General features: G+C 42.1%; 1 protein-coding gene across 1 annotated transcript in view; it reads right to left on the bottom strand.

Annotated features, from left to right (window-relative positions):
- Window positions 1–24,524, bottom strand: part of LOC311226560 (sodium-dependent neutral amino acid transporter B(0)AT1-like) — a gene marked incomplete at both ends in the record, with an annotated part of 47,048 nt that extends 22,524 nt beyond the window's left edge. The window contains 5 exons of the mRNA XM_084311980.1: window positions 612–726; window positions 1,270–1,451; window positions 2,247–2,384; window positions 3,620–3,760; window positions 24,326–24,524. Coding sequence (XP_084168106.1) covers window positions 612–726; window positions 1,270–1,451; window positions 2,247–2,384; window positions 3,620–3,760; window positions 24,326–24,524 — 775 coding nt within the window. The remainder of the gene's footprint in view (window positions 1–611; window positions 727–1,269; window positions 1,452–2,246; window positions 2,385–3,619; window positions 3,761–24,325) is intronic.
- Window positions 24,525–26,694: the final 2,170 nt, after the last annotated feature.

Below are 26,694 nucleotides of genomic sequence, written 5' to 3'. Positions count from 1 at the left end.
CAATTTTTTGAATCCCTACCCCCCTTCAAAACCGCTCTCAAAGAGCACCTACGGGTGGCTGCAATTAGAAACTGGCCCCGGTAAATGTCCAACCCCAACCCCCCGCCCACCCAACCCCTCCAATGTACAGTTTCTTCCCCTTCGAATGTATATATTTTTTTTATGATCTCTTTCTCTTAAACAGTACTGTATATTTGTATGTATGTCATAAATGTCTTGATGAATTGAAAATGGGGGACCCTGATGTAAACAAGACGAAAGTCTTTTTCTGGTCTGCATCCTCTAACAGTTGTTTGTATTGAGCCGTACTGTATTGTACCCATTCTGCAATCTGTTAATAAAGTTTTCAATCAATCAATCAATCAATCAATCAATCAATCAATCAATCAACCAGTGCGTTAAAAATGTCCAAAACAACCTGCTGATCAGATTCAGCTTAAAGCTGCTGGTGCCTCTGTGAGTCTGTGGGAAACCTTTGTTGCTGCTGCATGGACTTGAATGGTGATGCAAAACTTACTCTATTTCTGCTGGGCAGGTAAACTCACTCTTGCTAATTTCGGCATCTTTAGCTTGACAGGTTAAAGCTTGACAGGTTAAGATACAATGTCTACTAACATCCGGTGTAAAGAGGAACTTGATCCCGTCTACAGAACCTTTCAGAGTCAGTCCTCTGATCAGGAAGATGGTGAGGACCAGAAAAGGTAATGTAGAGGTGATGTAAACAGCCTGTGGGACAGAGAACAACAAAAATTGGCCATTTGTAAAAAGACATTTAAAAATGTGTTCTACTGAACACACAGAGAGGAAATTGGTATCTATCTTCTTCTCTGACTCTAGAGAAGACGGTAAGCGTATTTCCCATAATGTTGGCATGTTCCTTTAAGGAACCTTGTACAGCTACTTAACCTCAACAAAGTCTAGATCAGGGGTCACCAACACGGTGCCCACGGGCACCAGGTAGCCCCCAAGGACCACACGAGGTGCCCGCCTGGGTGTATAAAGTGTTGAATATTGATATTATCTGTTTCCCACCTTGTTCAGTCATTGTTGATAATTATAGTGAGAAATCATTAACGTGATCAGTGTCTTCTTCACAAAGATGAGTATCATTTATCATTGATAATAATATATAACTAAAGTCAAACTGAGCAATTCTGGTATCAAACTGGTAGCCCTTTGTATGACTCAGTACCCATAGCTCTCAGTTTCAAAAAGGTTGGTGACCCCTGGTCGAGATACTTAACATTTGTAGTACCCTAGTTATCGTACCTTGCCAGTCGTCTCAATCCCCCTAATGCAGCAGATGTAGAGTATGGTCCAGGCACTCACGAGACACAGCACCATCCACCACAGCAGGCCTCCAGACTGGTCTATGGCCGTTGAGGTATTTAGTGTCTCTCTGTACCAGAAGTAGTCCACTGGGGAGCTGCGCTTGCATTCTGCCACCAGACCTGCAGGGGGCGACAGTCAAAAAGGTTATACTATAATTTGGCAGTGTTGGGAAGGTTTTCCCTCAAGATGTAATCAGTTACATTACTAATTACAGTAATATATTCCACAGGAATACTCAAAGGTAAGGTAATCTGATCCGTTACTGACGTTGCCTCCGAAATTCATGGAACAGCCCATGTATTACAATTTACAGGTTGTAATTTGAATAGTGCAAAATGTTTGTGTAGTTCTATTTCTTCCAACATGGCTGCTGTTGAGTTTATGTGTTATATATGATTGCATGTAACTGCTTAACTGTTCCACAAGAGAGCGCTATAGGCGCAAGGAGACGTAGCTATTGTAGCTGACGTCAAGTAAGAGGGTATATAAGGGGTTGTTCCCTCCCCCTCTGTCTCTTTCCCATCTTCCTCATCTACCTCTCACAGAGAGAGAAGGTCTCATGGTGCATATACAATGTGAAATAAACCACGCCGATTAAAGGCTAAAGAAGGACCTTGTCGTCATGAACCCATTATTGTTGCTCCCCAGGTGACTCTGTCAACAGCTGCCTTTAACCATTAGAGAAAATAATTTCTGTGCAGTGATAGAGTGGGTAAAACATGCATGATATCACTGTTACACTGTGACTATACACTTTTCATATATCAACAGATAGCACACATTGCACACACTGTGACAACCATTGTCTCTTCCGACAAGGATGAATGGGCATTCTCAACATTCCTCAAAAAAGGCCTCTATTATTTTTAATCACTGAAGCAGTCTGTAAGCACAATGAAGTATGAGTGCATTGCCTGTGAGATTGGCATCGAGGGGACACTGGCTCCAAGGCAGGGGGTCTTGGAAGGAGTTGAACAAATACCACAGGACCCAGGCGATGATGGTGTTGTAGTACATCCCAATCACAAAGGACACCAGCATAGAAGCAATACCTGTTAACAACACAGAATGACGAATTAATCAACACCACAGACTATATTTACAATGACCTTTGACGTGAATTGCCCCAAGACATGGAATAACTTTTGTCACTGTTTCTACTGTTCCAACTCTCTAAAATGATTGACAGAATTACACATTTCTACAGAGTCTGGACATCTGGTTTGAGGATCTGTTCTAACAGAAATTCATCCATTCCTGCATTCACTGTTATTACTGTAACAAGGATGAATACCCTGGGAGCAAGCTCTCTTTTTACAGTGTACCCTTTTTATACATACTGTATCACCAAGAACAAAGAAATTCAAGGAACACGCCAACATTATGGGAAATGCGCTTACCGTGTTCTCCAGAGTCAGACAAGAAGATATATACAAATTATTTCTCTGTGCATTCAGTAGAAAACGATCCAGCTACAAGCTAGTCTAGCTTAGCACAAATTAATGGAAGCAAATACAGACCAGGTAGCCTAACTATTGGACAAAAACACCTCACCCAGAGTTTAAGCTAGGCTAGTGGTCCATATGCGCTTCCATTGATTTGTGCTAAACTAGACTAGCTTGCAGCCGGATAGCTTTCTACTCAATCCACAGAGAGGAATTTGGTATCTATCTTCTTGTCTGACTCTGGAGAAGACAGTAAGAGCATTTCCCATAATGTTGCCTTGTTCTTTTAAGACAGAACTTCACAATAATAGTACAGATGGTAACAGTTTGAAGGATAGGATAGGTACATTTTAAGTTTGCAGCAGTGACCTGAAGGTGCAATAGGATTCTGACCAGAAGGTTGTCGGTTCGAATCCTAAAGTGAAGTGAATGAGTAACACAGCCGCCCTCCCCCTCTACAACTACCACTGAGGTTCCCTTGAGCAAGGCGCTTCTTCCCCCAACTGCTCCAGTGGAGCTGCTCAGTGGCCAAATGTGTCGCTGTGCAGTAGAACCTTGTTAATCCATTCTTTAAACTGAAATGTTCAGGTTGTTGAAATGTGCATGAAAACATATGTGACCTCTTCTGAAATATGTATTATTCAATAAAGTACATTGCACATTTTGTACAATACCTGGCAGAAATAGTGTTTATATATGATACCATGTAATGCGTGTTTAGATATGATTATGATATATATTAGATATGTTTGTTGAAATGTTAAATTCTGAACTCTGTGAATGTATGGAGGTCTGAGCTTTGCTGAGAAGTAGGAAGTAGAAACTAAATGATTGACACTCACCAACGCCAACCAGGTAGGGGCTAATGGACCTCCAGACTCCCACGCTCCCCATCCGGAGGCGCTGGCCAATAGCAAACTCCAGGTGCAACAGAGGGATGCCCTCCAGAACCAGCAGGATCAGGAATGGGATCATAAACGCTCCTGGAAAAACAACAATCAGTTTAAGATAAGACAAGATATCCCATATCTTCTACGGCACTCAAGCTTCGCTCTCGTGCCTGCGGGACAGTACAAGGTTTCTGTTCATCAAAACAACATATCAATAGCAACATGCACTGTGTTGCTATTAAAGGAACACTACCAACATTTTGGGAAATGCACTTCCAAACCTTCCCGGAGAATCAAGAGGTTTATTTGTCACATACATACCAGGGCATACAGTGAAATGCGGGTGGTTATGCCCGCATTGATTGTGCAAAATACAATAATAAAGTAGAATAAAATAGGCATAGAAAAAATAAAATAGATAAGACACAAGATATGCATGGTAAAAGAAGACATGTTAGGTTCTTGAGAAACTGGTTCTTATATACACTACTATGCAATATACAATTTACAATGTTAACGCTTAATGTATCTAAACTATACAGTACCTCCTGAATTGTTATCAGTTTCATCTCTGTGTGTCTGTCCAGGTGCATGATTGATTGATTGAAAACTGTATTAACAGATTGCAGAATGGGTACAATATAGTACGGCTCAATACAAACAATTGGGGGATGCAGACCAGAGAAAGACTTTAGTCTTGTTTACATCAGGGTCCTCCATTTTCAATTCATCATGACATTTATGACATACACGACATACAGATATACAGTACTGTTTCATCCAGATATTTATGACATACAAGATATACAAATATACAGTACTGTTTAACTCAATCAGCGCCAGACATGAGGAAAGTCGGGTTAACTGGTGGAGGTGGACGCGGGCAAATACTGCGGCATGGTCATGCTGGAACTACAAAAGGTCTTCAACACTGTCAATCACTCCATTCTGATTGACAAGCTAAAAGCAATTGGTTTTGATAGTCTATCAGTGAGCTGGCTGCAATCCTACCTGGAGGGGAGAGAACAGATGGTGGAGGTAAACAGTACCCTACCCAGTGAGCTGTGGTGTTCCACAAGGAAGCATACTAGGTCCGCTACTGTTCCTAATTTATGCAAATTACATGTCGTCAGCTTGTGACTGCAACTTGTTCCTGTTCGCAGACGACTCAGCCCTGCTCGTCTCTGACAAGAACAGGTTACAGGTTGAAAAAACCCTCAGCTCGGAACTAGGCAAAATCTGCACCTGGCTCGCTGATAACAAACTATCATTACACCTGGGTAAAACAGAGTCCATTCTCTTCGTTTCAAATAACAAACTCAGCAAGACAGACGGCTTCTCAGTTACAGTGGGTGACAATATTGTCACAAGGAAAGATGAAATTACATACCTAGGTTCCATCCTAGAGGCAAATCTTTCCTGTGACAAAATGGCATCCAATGTAATAAAAAAAGTCAACCAAACGAACTAGAACCTTAACACATTAATTGCCACAGAGTTTGCCCGTCTCATACCACTCTCTGCCACCACTCTAAGCCTATGGAGATGTTCACCTTCTTTGCAGGGCTATAACTTTTAAAATTGTATTGCTAAATTGACATTACTATGGCCCATTCAACATCGATTATCTATCGTTCAGGATGTAGGAACGTTATACTTTTCATTCATAGATTCATACGAAAATACTGTCTAGAATATAAATATGTTTTTATCATTTTCTGCAGTAATTCCTAGAACGCATATATAGATTATCAACTGCCGTTTGTTGCAGATACACGCTATATAAAAAATGTCAACTGTACATAGGGTGACCAGATGCAAAAAGTCCAAAAGTGGGACAACAGTAAGATTTTGGTGGGACAAAGTGGGACAACAGTACGATTTTGGTGGGACAAAGTGGGACAGATAGATAATGTAATTTTTTTTATTAGAATAACTGCCATGGTCTTCACTGAATAGATTTAAATCAAAGGTTAAAGGTTAAATCAAAATAAATACAAATTAAATACCACCTAACATCTGTTTTAAATATTCAAACGTCATCACTTGACAGGAATGTCTTGTGTTTGATATTCCCTGTTAACACAGAACTAGGGAAAACAGTGTAGTATAATACAAAAATAATAATACAAATAAATTGTGTTTCTATATTAGAATAACTGCCATGGTCTTCACCGAATAGATTTAAATCAAAGGTTAAAGGTTACCACAGTCGGCTGACCTGTATGAATGGGAGTGTTGTACTGTGTGATAGACACTTATTATCTCAGCTGCAGTGACCTTGTCCGTCTGGCTATCATTGTTTGGTTTAAAAAGAAACGTATCCATAGATCTGGATGTTTCTTTTTGGTGAGCCACTTTCAAGTGAGACTCACGTCCACTGTGGCGCTTCAAGTTGTATTCTCCTCCATGCGCAATTGAAAACGAACTATGACACAAAACACAGAAAGCCTGCTGCGGATTGCCTGCCATCTGCCTCACCCAGTCATGTGTCGTTTGCCAGTCTTGGTTGTAACTGCAGGTCCGTTTCTTTTTACTGCTTTCCATCTTGAACTAGTTTGCTTGTAATGTTGTTGTGTTTTTTTTGACCAATCAGATTTGCGATATGAGGTAGCGTCACGACTCAGTCTCAGTCACGTCACAAGCAGGCAAGCAGCACGCTAAAGTACTATAACCAATCAGAGCAATGTGTGTGGACAAGAGGCGGGTTGCTACGTTTACTGTCTGTAGGGAGGGGCTTTTAGACGCATGTTTTTTTTGGCTTCGAAAAGAGGGACATCCTCTCAATATGAGGGACGCGGGACATTTGGTCAAATGGTGGGACAGTACAACCAAAAGGGGGACACCTGGTCACCCTAACTGTACATGATCCTAAACGTTATGACTCATCATGCGTGGATGGACGGGGGGGGGGGGGGTCGTTTATAATTCCGTGATCTTCAGTAAATGCTTTATGTAGTATGGGTGATATATTGATCAGAGCAGTTTGCATTAATAATAATAAACGATCACGCTGAAAATGATGTCAGCGTCCTCTTACCGTTCGCCGATGAGACTGGAAGAAAAAGATCCCACTTATTTGATGTGGATCGACTAGATCCATTTCCGGTTTGTATAATAATAATAAACACCCAAATCATATCGATTATTGAGTTATGGCAGCGATCCATATACACGGATGTGTGTCTAGAGTCCCGCAACAATATGTGAGTGCCGGACGCATTTCCCAGATGCACGGAGATCACCAGAGATCCATTTCCGGTTGTAACTCGCCGATCATCCACCAGGCGGCAGTATTGAAGCGTTGCAGAGTTGTGCAGGCTCCCACTGTATCAGCCGAGGCTGGGTCAGGGAATTATGAATACCAATGGCAAAAATTTTTAATATGATCTCAATAACGTTGTACGCCGTGGAATGGCAGAATTAGCATGACCTTGAAACACGTTGTACGACGTTATTGGCGCCCAATGTGTTAATGACCAATCAGGTCACCACAATATGTAATTGTTTTTAAATTATTACCTCTGTTAATTTTTTTTGCTATTTTATTCTTTTAAAAAGATTTGTTTTTATGTATTTTAAAATGTGCTCTTAATTATTCTGATTGTCTGATGTCTTTATATTTATGAACACACTGTGACACTTGTGTATGTAACATCTCGACGGCACTGTAAATGAGTTTAATTACTCAGTGTATTATCGAGTAAATAAAGATTGAATGAACTAGATTCTTGTACCGGATTTCCTCTCTGGTAAACAAGAATACCCTGAAGACTCTGGCAGGAGCACTCATTCAAGGGTACTACGACTATGCTTGCACCTCATGGTACCAAAGCACCTCAAAGGCGCTAAAAACTAAATGACAAACATCCCAAAACAAACTGGTCAGACTACTGCTTGACCTTACTCCTAGAACCCACCTCACCCCTGCCCACTTTGACAACCTAGGATGGCTTAGAGTAGACGACAGAGTACAGCAACTTGCAATGGGCCTGGTCTACAAGATACACTACACGACTAAGGTACCCATGTACATGTCAAATTACTTCCCAAAGGTCAGTGAATACCACGACCACAACACCAGAGGGAGCTCAACACCTTCTACAACACCTTCTACGCGCGGTTTGGTGCAAACAGTGGCACTGCTAGCCCAACGGCTAGTGACGTCACTGGTGCGCCGGCTGTTGTGGAGGGGGGGGGGCATCCGCGGGGGGGCGGGGACGCTCTCTCATTGACGGTACACAGTGTGAGAAGAGCATTTATGCAGGTGAACACCAGGAAGGCTGCTGGCCCAGATGGTATAACAGGACACATACTTAAGTCCTGTGCCAACCAGCTTGCCCCGGTGTTCACCGCCATATTTAATCAATCCCTGGCGGAGTCAGTTGTCCCTGCCTGCTTCAAGATGTCTACCATCATCCCTGTACCGAAGAAACCCTCCCCAACATGTCCAAATGACTACAGACCGGTGGCACTCACCTCTGTGGTCATGAAATGTTTTGAGAGGCTGGTCAAGGACCACATTTGTGCCTCCCTCCCCAGTGATATGGACCCTATGCAATTTGCATACAGGACAAACAGGTCCACTGACGACGCGGTCTCCCAGGTACTGCACAGCACCCTCTCCCACCTTGACCGTCAGAAGGGGGGCTATGTGAGACTGTTGTTCATTGACTACAGCTCAGCGTTCAACACCATAGTCCCTACCAGACTGGTGGACAAGCTGATCGAGCTGGGTCTGAGCTCCGCCCTGAGCGCCTGGGTACTGGACTTTCTGAGTGAAAGACCCCAGGCGGTCAGGGTGGGGGGTCAGACCTCCAACACCATCACCCTGAGCATCGGGTCCCCCCAGGGCTGTGTTCTAAGCCCCCTGCTGTACTCACTCTACACACACGATTGTGTGGCCAAGTTCAGCTCCAACTCCATAGTGAAGTTCACAGACGACACAGTGGTGGTGGGGCTGATCTCGGACAACGACGAGAAGGCCTACCGGGAGGAGGTTGAGGTACTGGAACGCTGGTGCCAGGACAACAGCCTGCTCCTGAACATTGGTAAAACCAAGGAGCTGATCGTGGATTATAGGAGAGGACAGCAGGAGACACACACACCACTGATGATTAACGGGGCTACCGTGGACAGGGTGAGCAGCTTTAAGTACCTGGGGGTCCACATCTCAGAGGACCTGACATGGTCAACACACATAGACACAGTAGTAAAGAAGGCGAAACAGCGCCTCTACCACCTGAGACAGTTAAGGAAGTTCAGAGTATCGGGGAAGATACTCCAGTCCTTCTACTCAGGAGCTGTAGAGAGCATCTTGACCGGAAACATCACTGCCTGGTATGGAAACAGCACGGCACAGGACAAGAAGGCCCTACAGAGAGTGGTGCGCTCAGCCGAGCGTACCACGGGTATTGCACTACCTCCCCTGCAGGTTCTATACAACAAGAGGTGCAAATCCAGAGCCTGCAGGATAATGAAAGACCCTCACCACCCCAATAACAGCCTGTTCCAGCTGCTGAGGTCAGGCAGACGCCTGCGAACCCCAGCTACTAGGACAGAGCGGCTTAGGCTCAGCTTCTTCCCCCAGGCCATCAGAGCCCTGAACAATGAACATTGAGTGCCACAGAACACTGAACTATCCACACACAAGCACACATGAACACACACACGACACGCACGCTGTGCACGCTCACACACTAGCAGCCACTTAACACTTTAACATGAGCGGGAACACACTCATGCCGCACACACGCACACTTATGGCCAAAAGGAAGGGCCACTTTAAATTAGAATAACAGGAACAGTGTATTGCACTACCAAAGCTACCTAGCATGTCCTATATGCTCTGTAAATAACTATATGCTCTGTAAATAACTATGTACAGATACCGAGATGTCACACCATGTTACCTGTTACCTGTTTATTGCACAATGTTGTTTTTTATTGGATTCTATTATATGTTGTACCACTGTATTGCACATCGTTGCGGGCAAGACCACCCGCATTTCATTGTATACTTGTATGCCGTGACAATTAAAACTCTTGACTTGACTTGACTTGACTTGAGCTCCACAAATCATGTGAAACCCAGATTCGGCTCAAACAAGAAACAAAACACGTTTCGCAATTATGCCACATCAATGTGGAATGCCCTACCCACAGCTGTAAAGGAATTTGAATCACTACCCACTTTCAAAACCACTCTCAAAGAGCACCTACGGGAGACTGCAATTCAAAACTGGCCCCTGTAAATGTCCTAACCCAACCCCCTCCAATGTACAGTAAATGTCCTAACCCAATAATACACAAGACCCTCTTCTTGGGACCAAGTAAGGTTTCGTGGATAATCCAATGTACAGTTACCCCACCCCTTTGGATTGGATTGAATGAAACGCATGGAGAGAAAAAAAGGCCTGCTTCTACATTTTACTTGTCAGACAAGTAACCGGAGACGATCCAAGTAATCGCCTACCAACAGAACAGCGGATAATGTGTGTTTCCAGTACCCAGCGTTGGATCAATAAACACGATCGATATTTGGAATGGCGATCAGGAATTGGAATAATCTTTTTGGAGAACATCTGAGGTAAGGAATCTATTTTACCAGTCTTGGGATAATCAGAGCTATTTTCACCTATCAGCGTGTGCCATATGTGTGTATGTGTGTGTCTGTGTGTGTGTGCGATCAGGAAATAAGATAATCGATTTTTCAGCCCGCTTCTATAGCGTGCATAAGTACACATATACTATCGATAATCTACCGTTTATTTGAAAACTATTAATAAATAGGCCGAAAAATTACAACGTGTTTTGTGTATTCCAGTAAAGGGCGTTTATCACAGAATCTTAATTTTTTTCTGGAACTTTAAAAAAACTAGAGTTTTTCGTATAAAACGGAAATGAACCAATTAAAAAAATATACGTTTCGACAATGTTGACTGCAAACAAATCATTGATAAGCGACGGCCATATTAGACACATAGCGATAATTTAAGATATAGTTTATGCATTCGCAAATATGAGAGCTCTGTCATTCAAGTGGGTGGTGGCACGCAACGGGTTCCGGGGCACCGGACCCGTGGCACTCAAAGTGTTAACAATTGTGTGTATTGAGCTGTACTGTATTGTACCCATTCTGCAATCTGTTAATAAAATGTTCAATCAATCAATCAACTCGCCAACCGTTCAGTGCCAGATCCAAGTATAGTCGGGTTTTCATCGTTATTTCTTTTATTCGATATTTTTATTCATTTCTCTCACATGGACACCGGGGTTACCATAGGGAACCACTCTGAGATCGCTAGAGTGCAATACCGGCCGCATCCGGGTAGGTGGCAGTATCGCCCACCCTTAAAAACCTTTTTTTCACACCCAGTGTTACGTTTAATTCACTCCGGGCGCAGTTTTTTTGGTCAGGCGAGTCTAGTGGTTCATTCGATGACATTGAAACGCGTCCAATGCCCCCAATGCATGTGTTGTGGTGGATTATGTTGGCGACACGATGGACACCAATACTGGAAATCGCGATCAGACAATTGGAATATTCTTTTTGGGGTACCTTAGTGAAGGTAAGGACTATAAGACATCATTCCTGCTTTGATCAAACTATGATTTTACATCGATCGCAACGACCATGTGTAACGTACTCCAGAACGTATGCCGTTGGTGACGATAAAAAAACGACCCCCCCCTCCCTTTCATGCATTCATGATGAAACATAATACCTATTATATACATTTGATTTGGAAATAGTAGTGTGTCCAGGCGAGCAACGCCAACGCTTTTAGTAAAATTCACGCTTTGCTCCATAGCGCCGTTTTCTGGAATTAACCAGGATCACTCTGAAACTATACTTATATTCACCACGGTATAACACGCGAACGTATACATGAAAAAATGCATTCTTTTTCACATATTGAACGATGGATAGTTGAGGTCAAATGAGCCATAGTATTGTATCCATAGCTATAATATAGAATATAGATATAGCCCTGCAAACACCGCCACGCATTCCTATCTCTTAGAGAGGTGGCACAGTAGGAACAAAGATGCTCTAGGCTTGCGGCGCTGAATGAGTTAAGAGAAAACAGTCTAGCTAGTCTAGCTTAGCACAAAGACTGAAAGCAGTAGGGAGCAACTAGCCTAGCTCTGTCAAAGTGAAGAAATACAACTTCCAACAACTCCAGAACTGACTCACAGAGATTAAATTGATATTCATCTTCTCATCTAACTCTGGGGAAGATGGAAAATAAGTGTATTTATCCAAATATCTGAGTGTTCCTCTAACACATAGGTTAATGTGTTCTTCCACCACTGGTAACCAAAGTAGAAAGACGCAGATAGAATAATACTCCACTCAAGCCTATGTGTACAGTATGTAAGTATCTGATATTGAAGGTACTTATTACGTATATTGACTTGCCTGGATAAATAAAGGTTAAATTAGAAAAAAAATATTTACTTAAGGAGTGCTCGTTGTCTTTGTCAATGTAACATAATGAGGAGACAGTAGCCAAAGTTACCAACAAAAGATATTACATTTATATTTACCATGGTTTTGTAACGAAAGGGTAACATAAAATAACGACAAACAAAACACAGAACTGTACAAACAGGATCAGCATCTCACACAGGGAAGAACAGGACAGTTATGCACGAGGGGATGACGAGACAAGACACACCTGGGTTGATTATGCAGTATAATTCCCGGCTCAAACTGTAAAACGACTGTAAAAAATGGGTAGGAAAATATGGTTGAAGTCTGCATTTCCCAAGACAGGTCGACAAGCTACTGGGAGATTTGAAACTGGTATGATCGATACACCACACTTGGTCTAGTCTCATATTAGTCTGAACAACATTCAATACTAGGGGGGGTCTGTCTGTTAAAAGTGAGGCCCTGAGGGAGAAATGGATTAGCATTCCCCGTTTTAGATAGCCTCTGTTCCCCCTAGGGGGAACAGGTGAAAACAATAGGTTGTGAGTGACTGGCAGGCCGACTTACCAGTTCAAAGGCCGGTGCTATTGACACAGCCGACGGAGGCACAATAGAACAGAAGGTAACACCCAGACCTTGCGATCTCCCTAGAAACCGGTTTGGGCCACAGGCGGTGACCAAGTAAGACAATATAGATTCCCATAAACAGAAGAATATATATGTTAACGAAAACCATTAGACTATTCTCCACTGTTGTAAAAATTGTGCCAGTAAAAAACAGTCAAAGTGTAACAGTTGAAGACATTTAATTCCACAAAGAGTGCATAGTGCTTATCTTCCTGAGTGAATTTACATACAAGTGTTACAAGCAGCTGGAACAATGGACCTTTAGGTCACATGCGCCTGTTAGAAGCTGCAGGCATCCTGTGGGCACGACGTAGAGACAAAAGGTCTAAGGAGGAGTTAAGGTTTACTACTCCAGTAATTAAAGTATGTTTATATCCTTAAAGAAGCTCCAAATTAAACTGCAAATATTACTGTTATGTTGTGCTAAGAATCTTGGACGTAATGATATGAAATATGCTGTGTTTATGACCAAAGAAATCACCAAAGTTTGCCATAAAACTCTTTCTGAACCAATCTGGAGAATACCCATAATACTGAAAATTAGCTGCTTATAAGGGATATTAACTTAAGCTAAAAGGAATGATTAAAATGCAACAGGATTGTCTTAAAACCAAAGAGAAGATCCTATACTCAACAATAGGTATTTAAGACACTAGGAAATTCGGCAAAAGAACTAACCTGTTTAGGTAATTAAAGTTAAGAAATAATCCTTGGGTTTTAAATTAGTAAAATCAAATATTACACCTTTAAACGCTAAGACTCTAGAACAATATTCTTGTTCTTAAACATTAAGGACGGCCTCTTAAAGGTAATCAAAAACGGCCCTGATATGTTTCAGCCAATCAGGATGAAGAGATATTCCCCTCTGACGTAATAATCTAGCATATCCCAAGGGGAGGAGTCAAAGCTTTAAAACTAGCATGTTCGGTAGAGAGAGAAACACACACGCTTTTTTGAACCCACCACCGGAAGAGGACGGCGAAGCTGCTTGAGCTGAGAATGAGAACAGAATCTCTTTGTTCCTTAGGAAGAAGCCACCGCCATCGAGGAACCACTGAAGACCATTCTTTTTTAATTGTGTTCGATTAGTCTGATATTTGGTGACAAACGGCATAGAGTTTGCGTCCATCAAATATTATTGCACATACTCCTATTTTTCATTTTGAACCAGATTCAGTTGTTGTTCACTTTTGGACTCCGACAATAAAAGCGGATCTAAACAGTAGATCATTTCTCTTCTCCTCATTTATGCTTCCACTCTCGGGTCGTTCTACAAGACCGTGTTGGTCTTTATAAGTAATAGGGGTTTAACAGACGGACAAAACACAACGCAGGGTATTATATACATCAGGTTTTTAGAGGCAGAACCCTCCACCCCTATTACTATAATTACAAAATGGATACACCTGGACCAGGACAGGGAACTACAACTAGACATAACACATCACACACTGGGAACACCTGATCAGGGTACAGACACGTAACAGTACTTTAGTATCAAAAGAAAAAGTACACATTATATATGACATGCATGTCAGTGTTTGGGAGCATTCCAGCCTCAATCAATTGCCCTCTAAATGTTATGTTCAAGTAGTATGTGAGGCTTTTTCTTCAAAGTAACTAGTACCTGATGGGTTCTGATCAATGCAGTACAAATTACAAATTTCCCAGAAATGGAAATACTCAAGTAAAGTACAAGTACCTTAAAATAGTACTCACTGTAAGTACAGTACTTGAGTAAAAATACTTAGTTACTTTCCACAACTGTCAGTTCCACTAATTGTGAGGATAATATTGCCAACGGCTACATTACATAAATTTTTAGGAATCAAACACAGTTGCCCTAATCAGAAAATACCTATTTTATAAATAATGGTGAAACACCACCGCCCGCCAGTCACCACCAGGATAAAGATAATGATGAGTCATATCATGTTCATGCAACAAATCCCTACTTACTTCTCTTATCTATATTGTTCCAAAAGATTAAGATAAAGATAAGGTTTATTGCAATGATTATTTCAATTTACTGTAGCTTTTAATCTCTTAAATTTAAACGTTTTTTTGCATGCTTAACCCTTTCACTACCACACTACAGAAGGTGTGAAAGGGTTAACCTGCTGTCATGTGGCAGTGAAAGGGTTAGCCTTCTGTATTGTCGCAGTGAAAGGGTTAACCCTTTGGTAGTGTGGTAGTGAAAGGGTTAACAGAGTTAAACATTTAGTTTCTCTAGATGTGACCAGCCCCCCAGACAGTAGCTGTTGTTTTAGAGCTCCCTGTTGAGTTTTGGTTCACTGCATTTCACACTGTATGTCCCTGTTAGGCTGCCGTATCCCCGGAGCCTCTCTGCTTTGCCCAGTAAGAAGACAACATATCTTTATGTTTCGTGTCTTGTTCAGGGCCAATAAATGGTGAAAAGGCAGAAATGGAGTCTCCTCTGACCAAATGTACACTGTTACACTTGTTATCACTAATTTATCAGTGACATAAACTTGTAGCATCGATAGATTGCCGTCTAAATGTATTGGTGGTACAGTAGGCCTGTCCCTGACTAAGGATGTGTATAGTCGACTTTGATTGACCAACATTTGCCGATAGTCGACTGGCAGTTACAGACTTTGAGTTAGCTTAGCCAGCAGCGTTATATTAACAGCCAGCGACTGTAATAACCTGGCTGTAATACTGTAGCCTACCCAGTGGTGGAAGCAGTACACTGTTCCTTTAGTAAAAGTAGAAATACCCAGATAAATGCGTACTCTGGTCCTCCATTCAAATTCTACTTAAGTAAAAGTAGAGAAGTATTTGCAATTGAATGTACTTAAGTATCTAAAGTAAAAGTATGCATTCTAGATGATGTTTGTGTATTCCAATGCTTGGGAGCGTTTAAACCTCTATCCACTGATGTCTAAAGATTAATGTTTTTTTTTTTTTCTTTTTTAAACAAACATATAAACAAACATGACAACACAAGATTAGATATACAAGCATTAATTAACAGTGCACATCCAATGAAATCACCATTTAGTTAAATGTCTTATACGAGATATACCCCTAATACCTGCTATCTAATACCCTACACACATATGCTCTTGCTCGCACCCCCCCCCCCCCGGACCCCCCATTGGATAATCCATCCATTATCATTCGCTCCTAACCAGACACTACCATTATATGCTAGCTTTTATTCTCTCCACCACTTCTAACCACATTGTCATTTTGGATTCATTGAGACCCAAAATTCTTGCTGTAGATATTTCTAGATAAATCACATCGAGATATGTAAGAATCCAGACCTTCCGGCACATTTTTTCCGGTTGAAACCATTGTGATGCTATCAGCTTTTTAGCCACTGTGATACCAGATAAAACCAATCTCTTTAGCTGTATAGATACTGCATACTCAAAAACATCATTCAGCAGTAAAAAAGATTAATGTTAAAGTGGTACATAGTCCAGTTATGCTGCCCTGATTAAATGTTATGTTAAAGTGGTACATGGTCCAGTTATGCTGCTCTGATTTTGTCCTCTTGAAGTTGACAGGCTTCAGATTTGAAAGTACATAATCTTCATATATATTTTTCTTCAAATTAACTAGTAACTGATGGGTTCAGATAAATGTAGTGGAGTAAAAAGTACAATATTTACTTTGAAATGTGGTGGAGTAAAAGTATAATGTTCCCTCAAATTAGAATACTAACGTAAAGTACAGTACTTGAGTAAAAAATAAATACTTAGTTACTTTTCACCACTGAGCCTACCTGTATACAACCTGGACACGCCCCTCAGCAGCACAAGGCCCTGTACTGAGGAGACACATGACAGATAGCTGGCAAAGTTCAAGGAGCCAGCAAACACACCGTCATAAAACCCCATTTGAAAATACCAAAGTCTCTCCAAAGAGAAGTTGGTTCACTCTGCAGCCATCTTCATGACGGGGATTAACAAGACTGATAGACCTGACCCCTATCTCTTTGATACGTGTCATCATTTTGCTTTCATATTTAAAGTCACTGGTAAATTACTGACTATACTGAATTATTAATTTGGACAAATGAGACAATTGTGTGATAGGAAAAGGCATTTTCTCCAGATTATACGCATGTGCCATCCAGTGGTTTCTACCGCAGAGTTCTTAGTTACCATGGAAAACCCTTCACTGCACGATTCCCAGCAGAGATTGGGATCAATCTGGAGATTGTGATAAATCTTTAAAACTCACATTCATTGATGGGCGGCTAGGTGGTGCAGTGGGCAAGGCGCTCACCACCAATGCAGGAGACGCTGGGTTCGAGCCCAGCTCTCCGCATTGCTATCAGCTTGGCTGGTCGTTCATACTAATACAATTGGCAGTATTAGGGGGTGGGAAGCTGATGGGTGGGGATCGGACATTGTGGACAGCGACTCCTACAGGTCGGTTGGTGCGCCTGCGCAGCAGAATCAGGAAGCGACGGGTGCGGCAGACCCCCGACGCTGAGAGATCGCGCTGTGCAGGTGAAAAGATGCGACTGCTGCTTCCTCGAGTACCGGAGGGGACAAGTGATGTAAGGCTTAGTCCACATTGCAGCCGGCTTGTGGGAGGCATGGCCTAACAGCGTTAGAGACAGGGGAGGCTAGAATTGGACGATACGAAATTGGGATGGGAGAAAAATAGAAAATGGGAGAAAAAGTAGATAAAAAAAATAAATAAACTCACATTTCACCTCAACTCAACATTAAATCACATGACATTTAATTATTTTCTGATAATATTTTAGTTTTGTAGCAATTAGTTTTGTTGTTGCCACCATCTTTAGTGTTAACGGATTTCCTCATTCTAAACGACCACAGTGCAATCTCTGTGTGATGCTATGCACAGTAAGGCTACATAAAAGTAATTCCGCATTGAGCTGAATGTTGATATTCAACAGTTTTAATATTTCTGAGAGAATTTTTATTTATTTTTTTGTATCTACTTTTTCTCCCATTTTCAATTTTTTTCTCCCATCCCAATTTCGTATTGTCCAATTCTACCCTCCCCTGTCTCGAACGCTGTTAGGCCATGCCTCCCACAGGCCGGCTGCAATGTGGACGAAGCCTTGCATCACGTGTCCCCTCCGGTACACAAGGAGGCAGCCGTCACATCTTTTCACCTGCACAGCGCGATCTCTCAGCGGCGAGGGTCTGCGTGGGAGGGACACGCCGCCCCGGTCGCTTCCTGATTCTTCTGCGCAGGCGCACCAACCGACCTGTAGGAGTCGCTGTCCACAACGTCCGATCCCCACCCACCAGCTTCCCACCCCTAACACTGCCAATTGTGTTAGTATGAACGACCAGCCAAGCTGGTAGCAATGCCGAGAGCTGGGCTCGAACCCAGCATCTCCTGCATTAGTGGCGAGCGCCTTGCCCACTGCGCCACTTAGCCGCCTTCTGAGAGAATTTATTGAAGGACACAAGCTCTTGCTTTCAAAGATAAGATAAGATAACGTGTATACAAATAAGATCTCCGATGCTACATGAACTGTCATGCCTCCCACTCACAAAGCAGGCAACTCCTTGGATCTCATATTCTCCCGTAACTCCAGCATCATTAACACCACGGTAACTCAATGGCAACCTCCACCCTCCTCTCAGCCTTCGCAACCTCCTTCGACAAGCTCTGTCCCCTCGTTGAGAAACCTGCCCGCCGTTCACCACCCAGTCCATGGCTGACGGATGCAGTGAGAGAACAAAGAAATGTCCTGAGAGCGGCTGAGAGGAAGTATAGAAAGTCACGCCTCACTGCTGACATCGCCACATATCACATTTACATTTACATTTAGTCATTTAGTTGACGCTTTTATCCAAAGCGACTTACAAGTTCTGTACGACAAGTCATCAGGAAGGGCACAACTCTATCAGCTGAGTAACAATGTTCATCAAAGTGTTGAGTGCTACAGTGTAGGTTAGTTTATTAGGACAAGTGCATGACAGTAAGGTTAGTTAGGGTTAGATCTTTTTTAATCATTTTTTTTTCAGATAATCTCTTGTTAACATTCTCCAAAACCATTACTACTGCCAAAGCTTCTTTCTTTCACCATAGGATCGAGGGCTCTGCCAAGAACCTTCGCAAACTGCATGCTACCATGTCCTCCCTCCTCACCCCCCCCCCCACCCCCTCGCCCCTCATCTCTCTCTGCCAAAGACTTTGCGATCTTCTTTGAGGAAAAAGTGGAGAACATCCGCAGCTCATTCTCCCAACACCCATCCATTTCAAATACTGAATCGAGAACCGCATCCTTCACTCTGTCATCTTTCTCTCCCATTACAGACGCCGAGACCCTGACACTGGTAACGTCGAACCGTCCGACTACATGCCAGCTGGATAAGTTACCCTCCCCACTCCTCCAGACCATAGCACCAGACATCCTCCCATTCCTAACTGCAACCATCAACTCCTCCCTCAACTCGGGGGTGGTCCCCACCTCCCTAAAACAAGCCAGAGTCACACCGCTCATAAAAAAAACACTGTCATAGGCAACTATAAGATAAGATTGAACACTTGAACGTGCTGTATCCAACCAACTCACTGATTATCTCTTACAGAATTACCTCCTAGACCCTAATCAGTCAGGCTTCAGGACTGGTCACTCCACAGAAACGGCCCTCATTGCGGTCACAGAGGCACTTCACTTAGCAAAAGCAAAAGGCCTCTCCTCTGTCCTGATTCTCCTAGACCTATCTGCAGTATTCGAAACAGTCAACCATCAGATCCGCCTTGCATCCCTCGCAGGAATGGAAGTGGTTGGCTCTGCGCTGACATGGCTGACATCATACCTCAATGATTGCTCCTACCAAGTGTCATGGAGAGGGACCCTGTCTGCCATCTGCCCCCTGCAGATGGGTGTCCCCCCAGGGCTCGGTTCTTGGACCCCTTCTCTTCTCCCTCTACACTAAAGCTCTGGGTAACATTATCACGTCTCATGCCTTCTCGTATCATTGCTATGCCCATGATACTCAACTCTTCCTCTCCTTCCCTCCATCAGATATCCACGTCTCTGAGCAGATCTCGGCCTGTCTGTCTGACATCTCAGCCTGGAAGACGACCAACCACCTCAAACTGAACCTAAACAAAACAGAATTGCTTCACCTGTCAGCCAAATCATCCCCCCTGACCGACCTTTCCATCACAGACGAGAATGCAACTGTAACAGCGTCCCGACCGCCAAAAACCTTGGTGTTGTCCTTGACGACCAGTTGAACTTCTCCGCTCACATTGCAGCAACAACCAGAACCTGCAGATTCCTCCTGAGCAACGTCAGAAGGATCTGCCCTTTCCTGACAAAAGAAGCCACCCAACTCCTCGTCCAATTAACCGCCATCTCCTGCCTCGACTACTGCAACGCACTGCCTCTTCAACTCATTCAGAACGCAGCGGCCCGCCTGATCTCAAACCTACCGAAGTCAGCCCATGTCACCCCACTTCTCAGGGACCTGCACTGGCTCCCCATTGATGCACGAATCCACTTCAAGGCCCTCGACCTGGCATATCGTGCAGCGAAGGGAATGGCTCCCACCTACCTCCGGTCAATGGTCTCTAACTACACACCCTCAAGACCCCTACGCTCTGCATCTTCTGGCCGCCTCAGACCTACTCCTATCCGAGCTCCGGGAGGGTCATCAAAGAGAAGTCGCCTATCGTCGGCCCTTGCCCCACAATGGTGGAACGAACTTCCAACCACAGTTAGGACAGCCGAAACATGACCAATCTTTCGCCGTCGACTAAAGACGCACTTCTTCAATCATTATCTGAAAAATTTTATAAATTAAAACAAATCTAACCCTAACTAACCTGTCATCCACTTGTCCTAATACTAACCTAGACTGTAGCACTCAACACTTTGATGAACATTGTTACTCAGCGTTGTACCCTTCCTGCTGTCTTGTTGTACAAAACTTTGGATAAAAGTGTCAGCTAAATGACAAAATGTAAATGTAAATGTGATGTGTGAGTCCTTGTGCAAAGTATGCCAGAGTATGTGTCCATCAAACCACAAAAGGTGCAACTTAGCACCAAAAAGTAGGTGTTTTACAGGTAGCCGTATTCAAAGGGAAAGGGTCACTTCACAGTCTGTTCACCTTGCCCATGAAGATGAGAGGTATCCTGTCCCTCACCTCATGACACCATTTGAGCAAAGACACTTGCTTTTAACTCTTTCACTACCACACTACAGAAGGTTGACCTTTCACTACCACAATACAGACGGTTATATGCATGAGCATATTATTGTGTTTTCGTCCGGTGACTAACTATTATGTTCCATGTTGAATATTGAATCATTTAAACTCATTATTGCACTGTTTTATCACCATGGGCAAACATGCTCTGTTCCTAAATGATAGACTTTATGAAGGGTAATGACTAGATCACATTGCCCGGAGGAACATGGACTGTGATCAGTAGGTCGTTGACTTATAGCTCCAGAGCCAGAACTCGTCAGAATTTTCACCTAAAACATTTACCTTAACCCTAACTTTAACCCCTTCCTGCTTCTTACAATTTAAAAATAAATAATAATAAAATTTAAATCCTTCCAGGCAATGAGATCTAGACACTACCAGTATGAAGACCCCTACTGTATCTATCAGTGGCGAGAGTGCCCTTATATGATGCCTCTAAACACAAGTTAACAACCACTTAAGGTGATTTAGGTTAAATATTAAACACTCTTATTAACAAGGTAGTAGTGCATCATGTTAAAAGGGCCTTTTATAGCTCCTTTATGTTCCTGTGTGTTAAGGTTAAAGATAGTTTAGGGCGGATGGGGGATTTGTTTACAGTCGCAGAGCCTCCAATTAGTTACAAAACATATTTACTTTGGGTAATATATATACTTGTTCCATCTTACATCATCATGAATCAAATACAAATCATTTTGAGGCACTATGAACCAAACTTAATCCTGTAAATACTAAAATACCAATTTTTCTTTTAGGACAGTTTGTTTATTTGATTATGAAAACTTGCAATATAATTTATTATTATTATTATTATTAATTATTATTATTATTATTATTATTATTATTATTATTATTATTATTATTATTATTATTATTATTATTATTATTATTATTATTATTATTATTATTATTATTATTATTATTATTATTATTATTATTATTATTATTATTATTATTATTATTATTATTATTATTATTATTATTATTGTTATTATTATTATTATTGTTATTGGTTTTCTTTTCCTTTTTACTCTGAGTTTAAAATGTCCCTCCAAACTGCATGGGCTAGTGCACCTTTAACATATTTATTTCTATACAAATGTCAGACTAAATGGTGTATTTAAGCGCTTTACAATTTGTTCCTCACATTTTTACCCATTCACTCACACATTCACACACCGACGGCGGAGGCAACCATGCAAGGTGCTAACCTGCTCATCGGGAGCAATTAGGGGTTAAGTGTCTTGCTCAAGGACACGGGAGGAGCGGGAATCGAACCATGAACCTCTGGATTAGACAGACCACTGCTCTACCTCTCGAGCCAACTGTCGCCCCATAGACCATGATGTGATGTCTAAATACAACTATGATGATTACGGTTTTAACTTATAATGTTGTCTGATCTATCATGACCAAAAGAGGGCGCCAAACAAGCACAAATAAATAATAGAGTGGCTCCATGACCTGGGCCCAGTAGGTCAAAACTTTTAATCCCTATCTGATCAGATCATATTTGGATTTTGGGTAGTTCAAAACCATGTTATGTATGTTGTTGAACCCCAGGAAGACTAGCTGCTGCTTAGGCGTCAGCTAATGGGGATCCATTTAAATAAACAAATAAATATCAAGATGAAGGAGTACTGGTCAGCCATGGCTTTTCCTCAACTGATAAACACTGTTGACTAGGGGTGTAAAGGTACACGTATCCGTACCGAACTGTTTCAGTGTGTACCGTACCATACCGAACGGCTATGTAGTGTACCGAACGAATACAACGGTATGTTAACCACTAACGACTGTTTTTTTCACAATCTAATATAATTATTATTTAGTCGATTATTAATTTCAATATAGAATATTTGTTGACAGCCCTACAAGTACAATTAGTTACTGCACACTACAATCTACACTAGAACTACAATCACCCCTGAGTGGAACATGGAAAGCCAAACTTTCCCCCACTGTACCGAAAACCCGTACCGAACCTTGACTTCAAAACCGAGGTACGTACCGTACCGTGGTTTTTGTGTACCGTTACACCCCTAGTGTTGACATTAAAATGAGCTGGGATATCTTTTCACAACGTGCCTCATGGAAAGGATGAGGACTAGTTGGTGCAGTTTATTTGCATAATATAGCAGTCAATGATGTCCATGTCTTCTGAGATTGACCTCCACTCCTGATATAAGATGATGAAAGTGACTACAAAAACACCATTAACTGCTCATAATGTAACATTTGGCAATTTCTATTAAAACAGCCATTTGCATTTAAGTGATTTAAGGATCATGTCCACTCTAGATGCTATTTTAAAGGGAATTCCACTGAAATCTACATCCTGAAAACATTTTCCTATAATTTAATGTTTTTCTTTCATTTAAACAAATTTACTTACACATCTTCAGTGTGTTATAAATATCTTAAATCATGAAAACATAAACAAGAAAATCATGAAATTTTACCATCTTAGACAAATACAATTACATGATATTATATAGGATTACATTCCCCTTCATCTTGAGAACTCAAGACGACTACTGTTGCATTTAATCATACTCATTCGTATGATAATCACTAATAATGATTTTATTGCTGTTTTTTTTTATGTTCTGTAAATCACTTTATAATCATGTTTTGAAATAGATAGATAGATAGAAACTTTATTGCCATTTCAACACTGTTGATTGGGATTTGTCTTGGTGCCACATACAGTACAGACAATGTTAAAAACATACAATATAAAAACACAAGAATACAATCCCCACAATAAAAGGTTTTACACAAACAATTAAAAAGAAAAAATGCTACAGTACCTAAAATAAATTGCTCAGTGTTCCAGTTTTAAAGTGCATATTGCCTTAAAGTGCATGTTGGCTGGTGCTAGCCCTTGTTGTGCAAAGTGCCTGTACATTTGTACTTGAGTTCAGGTGACGGACAGCCTCGGGATATGTACTGTTTTTAAAACGGGATGTCCTGCACCTGAGACTTTGGAGTCTTCTGCCAGAGGGAAGGGGGTTAAAGAGGTCGTAAGCAAGGTGAGAAGGGTCCCTGATCACCTTTTCCCCTTTCCGCCGGATTTGTGTGGCATAAATGGAGGCCACAGAGGGGAGCTCACAGCCGATGATTTTTGACGCTGTGCGTACAGTTCGTTCTAAGTGTCCCCTATCATGGACGGTGGTGTTTCCGTACCACACAGTCATTGAGAAGGTAAGGACACTCTCCACAGTGGCCCTATAAAAACTGAGCATCGCCTCCCTGGAAACACCAAACTTTTTAAGCTGGCGCAGGGAGTGGAGCCTCTGGTGGGCTTTGAAACATTATAAAACAAAGCAAAGTTTATTATAGCAACAGTTGTGACTATATTGCACCCGGTATACTATGTGGAGAAGAGCCTACCTCCTCCGTGGCTTTGACACAGGTAAGGGAACCTCCAGACGTTGCCCAGTCCCACACAGAAGCCCACGCAGGTGAGCAGATACTGGGCTTTGTTGTCCCATTTGGGCCTGTCCCCAGCCTCCTCCGTCTCCATCCTCTCCAGCTCTGCGTGGGAGGGGATCCGCTCGTCCAGCCCCGGGTTGGGAAGAGTCAGCTTCATGGCTGCAGCCTGCGGTCGATGAATCTCCAAATGAGCCTGTTTATATATCAGCTCGCAGCTGAGAGAGAATAAATAATAAGTCAGCCCGTCAACTTTTCATGATTAGAGAAAAGGATTGTCACGCGGTATAAGCATTTCTAAAAGTACGTTTTGAATGCGTTTTCATGAATCCTTGTATGGGGATGTGAAACTTACCCTGAAGACACAGAAGGCAATCTGATCTTTCAATTTCAAGTTAAGAAAACGAAACCAAACAAACTAACAAACAAACACCAAAAGAAAAATGTTGGTTTAGAGCGGTGATACTTTGCAGTCTAGGAATATCTGTCTCAAAAACTGAAACTCAAAATGGTCCTTATAAACCTCACTCCCTCCTGTAATCCTCTCAGTGCCGTTGGCTCTATCGGACCACGGAGCAGAGGTAGGTTGTCTTTATGGCTAGGGTTGTACTCCATCCCAACTCTTACATGATATCTGCCCTCTGACTCATCCTGGCGTGGCTGTGAGCTACTCCGCAAGAAGAGGGTTTTTGTGCATAATATACATGACAGTAATGTATGTAGTAATACAGTAACATACCTGCCAATAATTGATACCCTGTGTACAGTATGTGAGTTAATCTGCATGACAAATAAAGACTTCACACACACACACTTACTTTATTTATTGTCAAAAGTATGCATAATGCTGTGTTAATTCCACAACAAGAGATATGTAATGTTACCTGAAACCCCGCAAATATCGGTATATCGGATATTGGTAAAAAAGCCAATATCGAACTATATTCGGTTCAGTTTATTCCAAACCTTGAAAAGATGACGTAAGCCATTATTTGAGTGAATGCCTTTTTCCATAACATGTACTGTACTATCTGTGATCTGATTACATGTAATCCTCTACTATCCCAGCGCGCGCGCACACACACACACACACACACACACACACACACACACACACACACACACACACACACACACACACACACACACACACACACACACACACACACACACACACACACACACACACACACACACACACACACACACACACACACACACACACACACACACACACACACACACACACACACACACACACACACACACACACACACACACACACACACACACACACACACACACACACACACACACACACACACACACACACACACACACACACACACACACACACACACACACACACACACACACACACACACACACACACACACACACACACACACACACACACACACACACACACACACACACACACACACACACACACACACACACACACACACACACACACACACACACACACACACACACACACACACACACACACACACACACACACACACACACACACACACACACACACACACACACACACACACACACACACACACACACACACACACACACACACACACACACACACACACACACACACACACACACACACACACACACACACACACACACACACACCAGGAGCCAGAATCAAACCGGGAACCTTACTACCTCTTGAGCCACTGTTGCCCCCAGGAAGGGGGGCAGGGAGGATAGGGGGTGTTACTCATTCACTTCACTGGAGGATTCGAAGCGACAACCTTCTGGTCAGAATCCTATTGCACCTTCAGGTCACTGCTGCTCCGAACGTGAACTTGAGCTATCCTATCCTTCAAACTGTTACCATTTGTAGCCTACTATTTTTGTAGGCTACTAAATGTTGTCTTAAAGGAACACTATGGCAACATAGAAGCAACATTATGGGAAATGCTCTTACCGTCTTCTCCAGAGTCAGGCAAGACGATATACAGGTGCAGCTCAATAAATTAGAATATTGTGGAAAAGTCTATTTATTTAGCTGTATTGATGCAGTCATTTGTGCAAAAGGAGCCCCAACCAAGTACTGAGTGAACATACATGCACATACTTTTCAGAAGGCCGACATTTCTATATGCAAAAGAAAAATACATCTATTTTTAATTTTTTATTGGTGATTTCATTCTTATAGCTTTCATGAGCTGCAAGACATAATCATCCAAATTAAAACAAATAAAGGCTTGAAATATTTCACTTTGTGTGTAATGAATCTATAATCTATGAGAGTTTCACTTTTTTAATTGAATTACTGAAATAAAATAACTTTTCCACGA

The sequence above is a fragment of the Notolepis coatsorum genome, assembly GCF_963971535.1.
Source record: "Notolepis coatsorum genome assembly, chromosome: 4".
Classification (NCBI taxonomy): Eukaryota; Metazoa; Chordata; class Actinopteri; order Aulopiformes; family Paralepididae; genus Notolepis; species Notolepis coatsorum.
Note: the sequence above shows the minus strand (reverse complement) of the source record. Positions and strands in the feature narration are given on the sequence as shown.